General features: G+C 39.9%; 1 protein-coding gene across 2 annotated transcripts in view; it reads left to right on the top strand.

The window, feature by feature from the left end:
* The first annotated feature begins 2,061 nt into the window (after positions 1-2,061).
* The window catches only part of RPTOR (regulatory associated protein of MTOR complex 1), a 528,996-nt gene continuing 514,979 nt past the window's right edge, over positions 2,062-16,078 (top strand). For both annotated transcript variants that reach the window (XM_069064093.1, XM_069064092.1), the window contains exon 1: positions 2,062-2,920. In XM_069064093.1, the coding sequence (XP_068920194.1) occupies positions 2,759-2,920 (162 nt within the window). In that variant the 5' untranslated portion in view covers positions 2,062-2,758. The remainder of the gene's footprint in view (positions 2,921-16,078) is intronic.

Genomic DNA, 16,078 nt, shown 5'->3' with positions numbered 1-16,078 from the left:
GGGGGGGGGGGGGCCTGGACAATGGCTTCCCAGAATACAGATCAAATCACAGAACACTTCTCAAAGTGAGCCCCCAAAACAAAGCTACACATCAGGGCTTATATAACCTTCTCCTGGCTCAGAGAATGTAACAACCTTATTGACTCACTGGCCAATCAAGAAGTATCTACTGAAAAACAAGCCTCCCACCCCAGGCTTCAGGTGCACTTTAGCCTAGGGGCAGGGAAGATCTTCCAAATTTGCATTCCCATTACACCTACTTAACCTGGGTATTCCCCAAGGGTTTGTCCTGGTCCCTTTTCTCCTTTTATATGTTTTCTCTTGGATATCAGAGATATATTATCTCTGTTGGATTTAGTTATAATCTCTATACTGATGATTCTAAAGAGGTTACACATAAAGAGGGTTAGGGTTGCTCTGGAGACCCCAAAATACCAACATGTTGGGTCCTGTGGAATAAATTTGACTCAAGTCTTCTCTCAGTCAAAGAAGAGTAAAATGTATTAAAAGTATGCTTGTATTAGACACAGATCAAGTCTGTGCTAGGTCATTTTACGGTGCTCTCACATACATGGAGAAAAGATGAGGTCTCATATACAGAAGGTTGTGAGAGGAATCTCGGGATGGTCTAGAGGAGGAGTTTGGGGAGGGTCTTCAGGAGGAGTTAATGAAGTCAATGAGTGATTAAGGGTGGGAAGTTGCTGGAGGCTACCTGGAGGCCACCAGTTCAAGGGTAGATTGATACTTTGATAGGCTCAAGGTTGGGAAGTCTAGAAACAGAGGGTGGGAAGTCTAGTAACCCGAGGTTTGGGCTTAGCCACAATGTAAGGCTTATGGTCTCATGCAAATATCTCATCAAATGGGATGATTTAATCAGAGTCCAAGGGGGGGGGGGTTCCCAGAGCCCATACCTCAAAGACTCAGGGAGAATTCAGGGGGCTCCCAGAGTCCATACCTCATCACAAATAGTAAGTGTCTGAGGCTACATTTGAATTCAGAAACATTAGTCTTTCTGACTTCAGGCTCAGCACTCTATCCTTAAAGGCAACGATTTCTTTGCCTTTTTCATTTTTTTGGTATCCCATTTGTGGGCCCCTCTTCCTATACAATACATAATAAGTGCTTAATAAATGCTGCTAGACTTGATTGGAAAAGGAGAAATATGCAAAAGAATGGGGATGATGAGTTTTGAATTGTAAAATAACTTTCCCTCCTCCAGACCCATCAAGTCCAAGTTGAAACGTAGGCTTAGTGAAGGATTATTTTCTTGGTCTGACCTCACTCTAAAGTTGCTGGTCCTTTTATATGCAAATGAACCATTCTGGGTTTTTGTAGTAATTACCTAGGGAGGGGTGGGGAAGTTGGGATTGGACTGATAAGGACTTTTCAAATCATACTATTCCCCCCCCTCCCCCCCATTTGTTAGGTCAGGAAACTTGCCCAGGAAGGCGAAATAAATTGTTCCAGGGTTTACAGACATAACTAGTAAACCATCACAGAAATTTGTCTTGGTTTTCTTTCACCATGCTGGCCCTCAAAATTAAACTTTCACAAACAGTAGAATCCTTAAAAGAAGGGACTCCTGGCATCACCTAAGATCAAGAAAGAGCGGTGGCTTTAAGGGTACTTTTTGTGAAATTTGGAGAAAGATGGTCATCACTAACTTTTCTATCTTAGTACATAGTAAATAATAAAAATCTCTCTCTCCTTCTAGCTCTCTCTCTTTTTTTTATTCATCTCCTCCTTTCCCCAAAAGAAAAAAAAAAGAAAAAATGTATCCCCTAATGCCATTCTACTTTTTCCTTGATCACTGAGGGGATGAGTGGCAGCAGTAGAGAACTTTCCCTTCCTACTGCTTTGGCGGACAGCTCCAGGAATTTCCTGAGAAAGTTTGGCCTTCCGGGGGCTCCGTAGATCGCTACGCATTGTGGGCCTTAGCAATATGGCGTCCCCCTTGGTGTGCTGATGAGCGGAGTTTCTCTGTCCCTGGACGTGGAGGGGAAATTCCTCAACTCAAACGATCTCTTTCCCAGTCGCCCAGGAAGGTCCCGTACTTGGCGTTTCCCACCTTCTTGCCCTCAGGCCTAAGCGAGCGGTGGGAGCCCTTGGGCGGGGACGAGCCAGGTCTCGGGAGCCCCGGGTAGACCTGACGAAAGCCTCCCGCAGACGGACACTATGGGCCGATCTTGGCTTCAGCTGCAGCATCTCCGGAGAGTGCGGGGTCCGCAGGGCTGAGAGGCAACCCGAGGAGGATCCCCGTCCCCCGTTCCGCCTCGCCTCCGCTTGGATCTTCCACCCGCCTGACCGGCGGCCCGTAGGCCGCAGTGATAGCTTGCGACCTTCCCGCCCGCCTTGTCGCGATCGGCTGGAGGGCCGGTCCGGCCGCGGTGGACTGGAGTAGGGTCATCGGAGGCCCGAGGGCTCCCACGCTTTTGACAGCTCCATTCTCCGCTAACCCAGGGCCCGATCCGACAGTCCGCGGAGGAGCCGGTGTGGCCTGAAGCCCAGGGGTGTGGGGCTGAGCGGGCCCAGTGTGCTCACCTCCCCCGGCCCCTGGCCCTGGGGTTCTTGGTATTCCCACGCGGAGATAAGTCTCGAGAACTTCGATAGTCCCCCCTCCCCCATACTCGAAGCTCCTGTCTTCCCCGTCATCCACCCCTCGTTCTCTTATTTCGTCCTTCCTGGTGCCCACTACTCTTTAAGGCTGGAGGTTCTCGAGCGTTTGCTGCCCAGGACTCCCCCACCTCCTCCCACCCTCATGGAGTCCGAGATGCTGCAGTCGCCTCTTCTTGGGCTTGGGGAGGAGGACGAGTCCGACCTGACCGACTGGAACCTGCCTTTGACTTTCATGAAGAAAAGGCACTGCGAGAAGATTGAAGGCTCCAAATCCTTGGCCCAGAGCTGGAGGATGAAGGACCGGGTAAATAAATGTCCACTGCATCCCCTTTAACTCTTGTAATTTTTCCCTCCAGGGGGAACTCAGTTTAGTCCCTGTGAAGCCCCGAGGAGTATCTTGGGTTTAGTGCAGTCCTACCTACCAGGCACATGTTGCATATATTTTACACATAGCAAGCAAGTAGTGCTTCAGCCTCTAGTGTTTTTTAAAAAAGAAAGACCAGTCTGAAAACCAGTGTTTTCTTCAAGTGACTGGTAAAGTTAGTTAGAATTAATGTAGAAAGGAGCTTTATTTATGGTTAGCATTTTGTATGCAGCTAAAGGAACATATTCAATGCCATTCTGACTTTGAGAAGAGTCGATTACAAACTATAAACTACTACTTATAATTGGTGACTAGCCTACTTTTTTACTTTTACTATTTACTAAAATGAAAAAAATTAATGTGGTAAATCAGGTGGGGCCACAAGGAAATTTAAATTATGGAAAATGGTCAGAACTACTTACTGCCAGAGGTGGCAGTTGGTGAAATAAACTTTTGTTTTCAAGATAGATAGGAATTGGACCTGTGATTTTATTGCTTTAGGAAGGTGAGGAAAATTCTCTATACTAGTAATGCAGGTCTACTCTTCTGCAACTTTCACAGAGCATTGAGAGGTTAAGGGACTTGCTCTAGCAAATATGTATCAGAGGTGGGTCTTGAACCCCCTGTATTCTTGCTTCTCTAAATCCACCATTCCCATGGACCCTCTTTGTTTTTAAGACCCAATCAATTTTAACATTCTAAGTAACTTGTCATAACTCCAAACTTTCCATATTTTACATGGCAGGAAATTGGAGGGAGGACTTCCTATACAGTGGTAATGTGGTGAATTGGAATGCCAAGCTACTGTTTGGGGTAGGGAGAGAAGAAGCTACTTATGTTGACTGTGACTTTGGGAGGCTTCCAGTGGGGAAAGAGATGGGCTAGCCAGCTAGTATTAACTCAATCTTGATATTCATTTGCATTTTGTATGCCCATAACTTTCATTGCAGTAATCAAAGAAAATGAGTTGGTCTACCCATTTGCCAGCTTCTTTTTCCATTCATTTAAATCTGATTTCACTATAGGTGAAATCTTTAGTATTAGCTTAAAAACAGCAATAACAAATATGTGTAAAATTACATAGGAAAATGTCTAATTTAGCCAGTCATTATAATTTTGGTGACCTTTATTTATAAAATGAGTGGAGAAGATCTTGCATAATCCAAAAAATAAATTGAAGTATAAATGAAAAGATCCTAAGGAATTTGTGGACATTCTTTGGAGTTAATGTATATCCTTGATAACATTTAAAGACTTCGAAGTTCTTGTGGTTGCTGTGAGTGGTTGAATAGTGATATTTTGTAAAGCAAATCCATCTGATTTCTTAAGTGTAATCTTTGTGCACCCTGCTCTTTTCTGAAAAAAGTGTCACATCTTGTTTTAAGTATGGCAGAAAAGTCTTTCATAATGATTAGTTTTGTTGTGAAATGTAGTTGCTGTCCTAAGTTTGATGCTTCAACTGGCCAAAAGTGATGTGATTTCTTTAAACTTTGACTTTTTAAAACTAAAGTTCTAATTTGGGAAAGGCAAAACTCCTTAATAAGCTCTTTACAGAGCACTAAGAAGAAAAATAGAAAGTCCTGTAGTTAGTTCTAAATACCTTACTGAGAAGAATAGTTTAGGAAGTTTGAAAGAAGATAAGTACATAGTTAAATCACTGGCTGTGAAAATAGTCTATTCCAAAAGTTTGTTATAACTGACCTTTTGGAGTAATTATATAGAATCAACAATTATCTTTCTATTCAAAGATGCCTTGGAAAGTTGGGTCTATGAGTTCTCTCTGACAAGCCACTTGAGGGGATGTCACTTAAGATACTTTCATTAGAGAGATAACCTTAAGCAATTTATAAGGTTACAGGGATGCAGGCCAGACTCTTCCTTTGTGCTGTAAGGCATCTTTCAGCATGGTTAATTGAACATCATACTCATCAAAAAGTTTTATTAAGTATCTAATTGCACTGCTTCATCATAGGATCACAGATTTAGAGTTGGTACTGACTTTAGAGACTAGAGTCCAGCCCTTTGATTTTGCAAGGCCCAGAAATGGGAAGTGAGTTGCCTAACTCCTCAGGTGGGATATAGTAGTAATTTAACCTGACAGACAAACATGCCTGTGTGAGGGGTAATTATGAAAGTAGTGAAACAAATTCCAAAAAGTAGACATAAAGTAGCCATTACTTTATAGTCATATGTTGTATTGGCTATACCAGGCCATGTTGGTAATTGCATAGTAAACTTTTTAAGGGTGAGAGTGGTGTAGGGAGGTACAAGTTTAAGGTATTGTGTTGATAAAGTAAGCAGTAGGAACCCTAAATTTAGCTTGAGCTTGGTGAAGGAAATTTGCCAGTTCTTTTTTTGACAAATTTGGTAAGACTGCTAGATTTGTGTTGATTCAGGAAAGAGACCCACACAAGAGACTTTAAGGGACAAAAGAATCTCAGGTTGTAGTTTATTGGAGGGAACCCCTTTAGGAACAGTGAGGGAATCAATCATGTAATATGTACAGCATATCTCTTCTGTCAAGACATGTGGCAACTGATACTGGTTATCTTCATGCTGGCACTAGTCAAATGCAACTGTGGCTAGCTAGCAGTGCTCTATTAAGGCTCCTGCCTTACATTGAGCCATGTGGCTTGGGTTAGGAAAAATAGCAAATTGCTTCTGTTATTTCTACTGACAGATTAGATATTCATTAAAAATAACTCCTCACAGAATTGATTACTTGTTGAACTTTTTTCTCTTGTTTTCCTGGGACATCTTCATACCTTTTTTCACTTCCCCCTCCCCATTGGTTGATATTTAAAAGCTAAATTTAATGTAGAAATGAATGGATCTTACAGAAATTTCAAAAATTTTGTACTATAAGTTTTTTCTGTTGAAAGACTTTGAACTATCATCAAACTCTTATGGGATATATTTTGTCTAGCTACATAAACAAAATGGGAAAACCTGATGTTAAAGTGTTCTTTGTGAGTTCAGAAATGAATGAGAACATTTTTTCCTCTCATTATCACCTTGTAGAATTCTAAAGTTGGTATTTTAATAAGAATGCAAGTGATTATATATAGCTGGATCATGGGATCATAGCTGGAAAAAAATCTAGTCCAACCTCCTTCATTTTACATAGGAAGAGACTAAGACCTAAGGAGGATAATTGACTTGTGCAATATCACAGTACATGGTAAGCATTAGAGGCAGAATTTGGACTCTTTCCAGAGCTAGTTCTCTTTTTGTCTATGCCAAAAGCTTATTCTCAACACCTTTTATTCTTAAAGGGGAACTAAGAGTAGTGTGATAAAAGCCTAGAGAGGAGAGAGTGAGGGAGAGGGTGGTCATTAGTGTCAGATGTTGTCTCTGCCATACTGCCTCTCTACCTCCACCTACAGTTTGTTATTCTGTTCACCTTTTATTTAAAGTTCACTAAAATTCACTTTGGTCATCCACAGCACTTGTTGCAGTAGGGCTACTTTTAACGTTTCCTTTTAGCATGATTCAGATACCTAGGAAATGCTATTTCTGTGAAAGCACTGACATAATATGTTAATGTTTTAATTTTATTTTTAGAGATAAGGAGCAGACTGACATCAGGTGCTGGTAGTTGCGCCTTTTTAGAGAATTTAGAATCCTTAGAGATAGAACAGGAGTGCACACGAAACTAAGTGAAATTTTTTTTTTCTGAAAAAAGATCATGATTTTTATAGGAGCTAAGTATATCTAGTCCTTGATGTTATGTTTTTTCAAATTAAAAATATCATTGACCAAATTCAGATATTTATTCTTAATTTTTGAATAATGTCAGCCATCACTATCAGGAACTCCCCTCTCCCCCCCAACATTGAATTTTTTTGTTGTTTTGTTACCTTAACTCACAATACTTATATGCAAAGGGAAGTGCCTGGTACATAGTAAAGACTTGATAAATGCTTGTTGACTGACTGTGCTTCAATCTATGGGGGAGGCCAGTTATAAATGAAATGGTACTAGGCCTTAATTACACTAGAGAGACAATTTACAGCCATATGAAAAGTTAAGTGAAAATACAAGTTAATAAATATTAAAACACATTTGAATAATGCAGTAATTTAAGGAAGAGTATTTGAAGTTCCAAGAATTGAGATTCTTAGACATACAGAAAAGGCTTCTGAGATTATTAAGTTGATTCTTGGTGCTTAGTGCAGAAGTTCTTTCCTTATGGCTATTGTAATGTCAGCATAATTCTTTAGTATATTTCATTTTAAAATTGTCATTCTTATGAAAATTGCCTCTGAGTTTTGATTGGATTCTGGAGGCTTTTAAAGCTATTTCTTCTGGGCGGCTAGGTGGCTCAGTGAATAGAACACTGTCCCTGGAGTCAGGAGGACCTGAGTTCAAATCCAGCCATGTGACGTTGGGCAAGTCACTTAACCCCAACTGCCCTGCCCTCCCCCCCCTTCAAAAAGCACATAATTAAATAAAAATAAAAATAAAAAGCTATTTCTTCAATATAAGAAACATGTGGTGGGTAGATTAGCCTTCAACTGCCTAGTCCTTTGTGCTTGAATTAAGAAGTAATAGCATCTTTTGAGGATTACCAGAAACTCCTTTTAGTGGTTTTATTTTAGAGTTGAAAGAAGTCATCTTATCAAAGTTCCCTCTCTTCAAAAAAATTGTTCCCTTCTTGTTTAATGCAGGAAATCTCTTGAAGACAGTCCCTGGCAGATGGTTGTCTAACCTATGCTCTTATACTTCCAGCAAAATTAGTAGTTGATGTCACTTTTAAGTTTTTGTGGATTGTAGCACAATTGAAGTAGTAGGGGGAAAAATAGCTGTTTCACCTGGTATGTTGACTTCCTTATTGATAAAAGAATGTAACACCATTTAGCCCAGAGCTAATTATCTTGCTTTTAGATCCCTCTGTTCATTTTCACCTCTTCCTGTTCTATTTTCCTTTTTCACTTTTTTTGTTGTACCATTTGTCAACATCTTCACTAAGAAAGAGTAGGAAAAGAAAGGTCTAATAAGTAGCAAGTTGTTACTTGTTAGCTGTTCTTAGAAAAGGTCTGGTGTAAAGAAGTTGAAACTGTTGGTGAAAATAAGGTTTCTTAGTGTCTGGCTTGAATTTACGCCACCCTTAGCCTCTTTTACCATGGATGACTGATAGACAGCTAAAACAAATTAATAACATTACTCAGCAAGAGGATGGTGTTTTATGATGTTTTTAAACTTTAAAAGAACATTTTCTTGGAAGTTTGAAAATGCTTTGTCTGATACATGTTTTTCTGTGCAGCAACAGAATTATACTATTTCTATTTAAATTTTAAGTGAGGCTATAATCATTATTTTGGGGGCACTCTTTAATGATAGCTCTTCTTAAGGCTATCAGAACTTTTAATGCTTCTGCTTACCTTTTGGTATCTGTAAAACACCAAACCTGTTCAGGTGTCAGTGGTAGGGCTCTTAAAAGGTTTGTGGATAGGTTCTTGTTTGTTGTGAAATTCCCAGTTCCAGTTCTTGAGGGGTCTACTACTTCTTGAGAAAGATAGTAACTAATTGGCTACTTGCCTGGCCAAGTCCAAATCACAACTCTATATTATCTGTCTTAGGACTTTATTTCATTCATTTACTAAATATTCATTCTTTCATATATAAATCTTTCTATAGCACTGCTTGGTCCTAAGGGAGGATTCAGAAGGAATATAAAGTGCAATCTTTATGCTCATGGGGCTTACTTTGTAATTTGAGAGATAAGGTATACATTCATATTTAAATCACTGTGTTGTAGGCTTAGAGGAGAGGGAGAAGGTATTTTACTTTGGAAGAAATGTGAGCTAAGGTATGAATGAATGTGAATTTTTGTGATAAGGTTGGGGAGATAGGTTAGGTTTAGATAAGACCGGTTAGGATTAGAAAGCCTTAAATGACTAGCCAAGAAGTCTGTATTTTTATTTAGTGGGCTGCAGGGAGTCACTGAAAGTTTTTTGAAAATGCCACATGGCAAGTGTTTGATGTTTCATCATAGCAAAGAGATGACTTTAGGCTCCTGAAATTATGCCAGTGGAATGCAAGTTATTTTTTTTAATAGTTTATTTTTCCCAATCATATGTAAAAATAATTTTTAACATTAAAAAAAGAGTTCCAAATTTTCTCCATCCCTCCTCTCCCTACTCCCAGAGAAGGCAAGCAATTTGATATAGACTATACATGTGAGGTCATTTAAAACATTTTCATAATAGCCATGTTGCAAAATAAAATACAGACCAAAAAAACCCCAAATCCCAGAAAAATAAAGAAAGTAAAAAAGTAAGCTGTTATTTGCATTCAGACTGCATCAGTTCTTTCTCTGGAAGTAGATAGCATTTTTCTTCATGTGTCCTTCGTAATTTTCTTGGATCATTGTATTGCTGAGAATAGCTAAATCGTTCAAAGTTGATCATCATGCAACATTGCTGTTATTGTATACATTGTTCTCCTGGTTCTGCTTACTTCGCTTTGCATCACTTCATATAAGTCTTCCCAGGTTTTCCTAAAACCATCTTGCTCATCATTTCTCTCTCTCTCTCTCTCTCTCTCTCTCTCTCTCTTTTTTTGCTTTTTGGAGGGCAATTGGGGTTAAGTAACTTGCCCAAGGTTACAAGGCTAGTATTTTTGTGTGGGTGTTAAGTGTCTGAGGCCAGAACCGAACTTGGGTCCTCCTGACTCCAGGGTCCTCCTGACTCCAGGCCAGTGCTTTACTCACTGTGCCACCTACCGCCCCGTTGCTCATCATTTCTTATAGCACAAAAATACTCCATCACAACTATATGCCACAGCTTGTTCAGCCATTCCTCAGTTGATGGGCATCTCCTCATTTTCTAATTCTTTGCCATTATAAAAAGAGCTGCTATAAATATTTGTGTACATATAGATCTTTTCCTCTTTTTAAAATTTTTGGGATCTTTTTGGTTTACAGATCTAGTAGTGCTATTGCTGGTCCAAAGATTATATAAAGTTTGATAACCCTTTGGGCCTAGTTCCAGATTTGTCTTCAGAATGGCTTGGCAAGTTCACAACGGAGGGCAAGTTCTATCATTTCTATCATGCTGGAGAAGCTTTGAATAGGATCCTAATGACAGATTGCTAGCTGTCCCAGAACTGAGTACAGAGCAGGCTCACCAGTAGGTCATGAGTTCTTAGGCCATGGTAACTTAAAAACAAAGCAGGCCAGGTGGCTGTCCAACACAGTGGATAGATAGAGGGCTGGGCCTAGAGTCAGGAAGATGTGAATTCAAATCCAGCCTCACATGCTTCCTAGCCATGTGACTCTGGACAAATCCCTTATCCTCTGTGCCTCAGTTTCTTTATCTGTAAAATGAGGATAGCAGTAGCAGCTGCCTCATAGGGTTTTGCAACGATTGAATGAGATAACATGTACAGTGCTTTGCTAACCTTAAAACACTATATAAATGTTAGCTATTGTTACATTATAGAGGATGGATTAGGCTATTTAATCATATAGTATATTGTATAATGGTAATATATAGTATATAGCATATGCAGTATAATAGTATATATAGTATAGTGTATACATAGTATATACTATATATCGTATAGTATATATAGTATAATGGTAATGGGAAAAGGAGAACTGCTATAAGAAAAATTTTAAAACAATGTTTGGTAGGGTACGGTGAGTGATTAAGATAATCAAAATTTTGATCATGGCTATTTTAGAATTGATATGACTAGATTTATCCATTTATCCATCCAGGAATCAGTCAACAAGCATTTATTATGTCCTGACTGTAGCATTGTGTTATGTGCTGGGGATGCAAAGACAAAAGCGAAATATTTCCTGCTCTTGAGGAGCTCATATTCTGTTGGGGTAGACATCATGTATATAAAGGTATATGTAGAATAAATAATACAAAGTGATTGTGGGTGATAAAGCACTGAGACTGACAGAATTATGGAAAGACTTCTTGTAGAAGGCAGTAATTAAACTGATGAGTAAAGGAGAGTAGGAATTCTAAAAGGTGGCATTGAGGGTGTGTCATGGGGGACAGGAGATAGAAACAGTGGTAGAAACAGTTGGAAGGTCAATTTTGCTGGATTGTAGAGTTCATAAAAGAAAGCAGTGTGTAACAAGGCAGGAAGGATAGGGTGAGGTTGTGAAGGGATTTAAGTGCCTAACAGAGGAGTTCATATTTGATGCTTGAAGTAATAGGGAACCATTGGAGTTAATTCAGTAGAGGGGTGATGTGGTCAGATTGGCACTTTAGGAAAATCACTTTGGCAGCTGAGTTTAAGATGGATTGGAGTGGGGAGAAAGTTGAGGCAAGGAGACCAACCAGAAGACTACTGCAATAGTCCAGGAAATATGTGGTGAGTGTCTGAACTGTAGTTCATCCAGTTAGAAATGGCCAGTTGGAAGTTGGTGATATCAGCCTGGAGCTCAGGAGAGATTAGAACTAGAAATGGATGTCATCTGCATAGATGTTATAATTAAATGAACGAGACCTGGTGAGGTCACCAAGGGAGAGTGTAGAGAGAGGAAAAGCTGGCTGATGGCAGAATCTTGGGATTCAGTTAGGTGGTGCAGTGTGGATGAGAAGTATACAAGGAGAGGTCAGTTTCATAAAAGCCCAGATAAAAGAACATCCAGGAGGGGAACAGTGGTCAGTTGTATCCAATGCAGAGAATTAAAGGACAGTGAGGAGTGGGAAAAGTTAGGTTTAGCAACTAAGAAATCTTTGTTTATTTTGGAGAGAGCAGTTTCAGTTTTGAGTGATGAGAAATTTGTGAAGTGAATGAAGAGGAAGTAGAAGTATGCACCAACTGTAGATAGTTTTTTCAAGTTTGGCTGGGAAAGGGAGGAATGATAAAGAATAATAATAGCAATAATGATAGCATTTATTTAGTGCCTACTATCTTCCAGGAATTGGGCTAAAAAATTATCTCACTTGATCCTCACAACTACCCTGTGAGGTTCACGGTTATTATTACCCCCATTTTACATTTGAAAAAGCTGGGGCAAGCAGAGATTAAATGATTTGCCCAAGGTTACACAGCTAGCAATTGTCTGAGGCCAGATTTGAACTCAGGTCTCTGTGACTCCAGGCCCAGTGCTATCCATTGCATTACCTAGCTGCTATTCAGGAGGTTAAGTGAAGAGTTTTTAAGGACCAGATACACCTGTCTCTGTAGGCAGTGGGGAAAGCTGGGTATGAAAGGATTGAAAATTAAAGAGTGAAGGGATGCTTTGTGTGGGATCAATTTACTTCAGAAGTTGGGAAGGGATAAGATCACAGATTTAGAGGGATTGTCTTTGGCAGGGTGAAGGGCTACCTTTCCAGAGACTGCATGCAGTACAGGGGAAGAGAAGGGAAGGTAATGTCAAGGGTTATTGAGATGTAGCAGATGGTCTTGTCTTTTCTTGTGTGATTTCTCTGAGATAAGGGGTAAGGTCCTTAGCTAAGAGGACTGGAGAGGCTGCTGCTGGTGTGGGAGGTTGAAGCAAAGAAAAGAAGGTTTAGAAGAGCCGCTGTGGGGAGTGGAATAGAGAGGCAGTTAGAGAAGAGTTAAAGGATTGCTTCAATGTAATGAGAACCCAGCTGAGATTAAATAACAAATCTGTAGTGGACCTAGTCTATGAGATTGGGTGATTTTCTCCAGCTCTGTTTGGATATTTTGAGGAAGTAAATGGTGGCAGGAGAAAAAGGGAATGAGTGCCTTGAGGAGGGGATAGTGGTAAATTGAACTGGTTAACTATAAGAGCTAAGATTGGGAAGGGATCATAGAGATGATATTCTTTTACAGAAGAACCAGAAGTCCAGAGAGAAGAAATGATCTGTCTGTAGTCATAGCTTGGTCTTCTAATCCAGATAAATTGAAGCCATGTGAGTTTATAATTTTTTGGGGGGTGGGGTGGGAGGAAGGTATGGCACTTGGGGTTAAGTGACTTGCCCAAGGTCACACAGCTAGTAAGTGTTAAGTGTCTGAGGCCGGATTTGAACTCAGGTCCTCCTGACTCCAGGGCTGTGCTCTATTCACTGCACCACCTAGCTGTGTTTATAATTCTTAGAGGGAGAGGAGGAAGGGATGCCATCAGAGACAGAAAAACGTCAGTGTAGTATCATGAAGCCAAGGCAGAAACGAGTTTCAAGGAGAGATGGAAGTGATTTCACTTAGTTGATTCTGTAGCTCTTTATACTTATTGTACTTTAGATAATATTATATATGGATATGGAATCATACTTTATTTTTCCCAGTGTTAAAATGTGATTAAGGTCTAGCAGTTTTAGGTAGCTGGGAACAGTGAGGACAAATTACTTATTTGAGAAGTTTGGGGGATAGAAAAATAGTGTAGTAACTAGAAGGGGTCCTATCATTAAGTAAAGGTTATTTACTTGAGAGAGACCTGTGACTTTAAAACAAAATTATTATATTTATTTATTTACTTACTTTTAGTTTACAACATTCAGTTCCACAAGCTTTTGAGTTACAAATTTTCTCCTTTCCTCCCTCCCCCCCATGGCGGCATGCAATCTAATATAGGTTTTACAAATACTTTCACATTAAACATTAGTCAAGTTGGAAAGAAGGATTATAACCAATGGAATGAATGAGCAAGAAGGAACAAAACAAAACAAAAAAGAGAAAAAGTAATTTTCTTCAATCTGCTTTTAGACTCTGTAATTCTTTCCCTGGATATGGATAGCCCTTTCCATCATGAGTTTTTTTTTTTTTTTAAGCAATTGGGGTTAAGTAACTTGTTCAAGGTTACATGGCCAGTTATTTCTGGGTGTGGTGATAAATATCTGAGCCCGGATTAGATCCCCCAGGTCATCCCGACACTGGGGCCTGTGCTCTTACTCGCTGAGCCACCTGGCCGCCCCTAAGCAATTGGGGTTAAGTAACTTGCTCAAGGTTACACGGCCAGGTGTTTCTGGGTGGATGCTAAGTGTCTGAGCCCGGATTCGATTCCCCAGGTCGTCCTGACACTGGGGCCGGTGCTCTTTCTTGTTGTGCTACCTGGCCGCCCCCATCATGAGTCTTTTGGAGTTGGGACCTTTGACTTTTTGAAGGGAGAGCTGAAAGAGCCAAGGAAGAGGGGTGATGATTGTAGCAATAAGGTCTTTCAAGAGTTAGAAAGAAATAGGATCAGGGTACAGATGTAGTGGTTAGACCCACAGAGTTAGGATTGGCTCTTTCTGAGATTGAAGGGAAGAATAAGCAAATGGATGTAGACACCAGTTAGATGGAGAGGGAAGAGGTTAGGTAAATGAGCTCTTGCTGGGTAGATCTGATTTCTCCTGTATAAAAGGATAAAGATCATCTACTAAGAAAAAAGATTTGGAACTGGAATTTTAAGAAGCTGTTAAAACAGTAGCAAGGGACCACTTGAAATTGGAGAGGATTTGTAGTGGATCAAATCACTCTGCTTTTAGCATTCAGTTTGTGGCCAGACATACAATGTAAGGATGATCTAGGTTTGAAGGTTAGTGTGGTAGGCATGACAGACAGTGAGTAGAGGTGAAAACAGCATTTAAATGTCATGAAGGGGACCCAAGAAAGAAGGATGTATGCTGGGTGAAAAAGATGATTTGAATGAAAGAATTTCTGGTGAGGGCAGAGAGCAGGTTCAATGGGTGTGGAGTAGTACAGTGTCCTAGGAGGGTCCCAAACTGTGGATTTGAACCTCAGAGAAGTCAAATCCGTGCTAACAGTGGAGAATGTTAAAGGTTTGGTGTATAATGTAAATTTAATGAAGAACTAACTTGACCTTTACAAAGCAGCTTTTATCAATCTGTTTTTTGAACACTGTGTAGAGCAGTGATTGGCTTGCTGGTGAAATAGCATAGAACCTATTTAGTGACTGTTCAGCAGTAGCTTTCTTTTGTCTTTAGAATGAGATCATTGAGAGGGATTGCACATAGTAGGTGTTTAATAAGGATTTGTTGAATTATAATGGGCTCTTCTAGTAATATTTTAGATTTGAAAGAAGAGATGATTTGTTTATCTCAATAGGAAGCTTATGAAATTTTTTTATGTTTGCATTTAAAGTTTTCTGTATTTTCAGGTTTGTGAAGATAAAATGCTTTGGTTTAGTAATCTTTATTCTGAGATTCTTTGAACTTATGACAGCTAGTAATGTGAATTCTTGGAATGTATAATAATACCTCATTTACTATATTTATTCTAATTAATATATGAAGAGTAATTTCTGGGGAAGGACTAGAACTATTCTTCATATTAGTCCTTTCCCAGAAAACAAAGGTTCCAGAGGGCACAAGGGAAGGGCCAGACAGGGAGGGATGAGAGCTTAACATGGTGGGGTATAAGGGAGCAGGGAGTGGTGGAAGGGGAGGAGAACTTTGGTTTAAGTAGTCTACAACTCAGAATTATGTAGATTCTAAGTAGAGCCTTAGGGCAATATATTGCCACATCTTTTACAGTAGCAAAGTTAATGTGATTTGGATATCAGTTTCTGAAAAAGGGAATCTGGAGGCAGGCTACATGTCCCTGGTCAACCCAGCAGTCAAGACAGGGGTCTGTAGAATCCTAGGAGAGGTTGAATAAGTTAATTCTATAATAAAACCAAATTAGGTATTCATTTCAAAGTTACACTCATATAACTATTTTTTTATGGACCTGATGCCTCCTCTATATACTTATTGATAGTTCATATTTAAATGCTTCACTTAGTTTCTTGTGGAGGGGTGAGAGGCATATTTGAGGTACTCAATCTCAGCCAAATCATCTCTCTCAGATCTCTAGCACCAAGTGGTAGTGGTAGTGGGCTTTAGCTTCATATAAGTCAAAGTTTAACCATCAGTTTAATAGCAATTTAGGTAAAAATTGTCACTAAATATATATATATGGAAATCAGATTAGCAGTCACAGAAGAATAAATAAGAAGTGCCAGCTTCTACTCTGTGACATTTTTTTCTTAAGAATGTCATGCTTGGGGCAGCTAGGTGGCGCAGTGAGTAAAGCACTGGGCCAGTAGTTGGGAGGACCCAAGTTCAGTTCTGGCCTCAGACACTTAACACCCATCCACACCCATCCACACACACACCCACACATACCCACCCACACACACACACACACACACACACACACACACACACACACACACAC

Source organism: Petaurus breviceps, unplaced genomic scaffold (genome assembly GCF_028583685.1).
Source record: "Petaurus breviceps papuanus isolate PSGF00001 unplaced genomic scaffold, PetGlider_PUasm1.0 90617, whole genome shotgun sequence".
Taxonomy (NCBI): Eukaryota; Metazoa; Chordata; class Mammalia; order Diprotodontia; family Petauridae; genus Petaurus; species Petaurus breviceps.
Note: the sequence above shows the minus strand (reverse complement) of the source record. Positions and strands in the feature narration are given on the sequence as shown.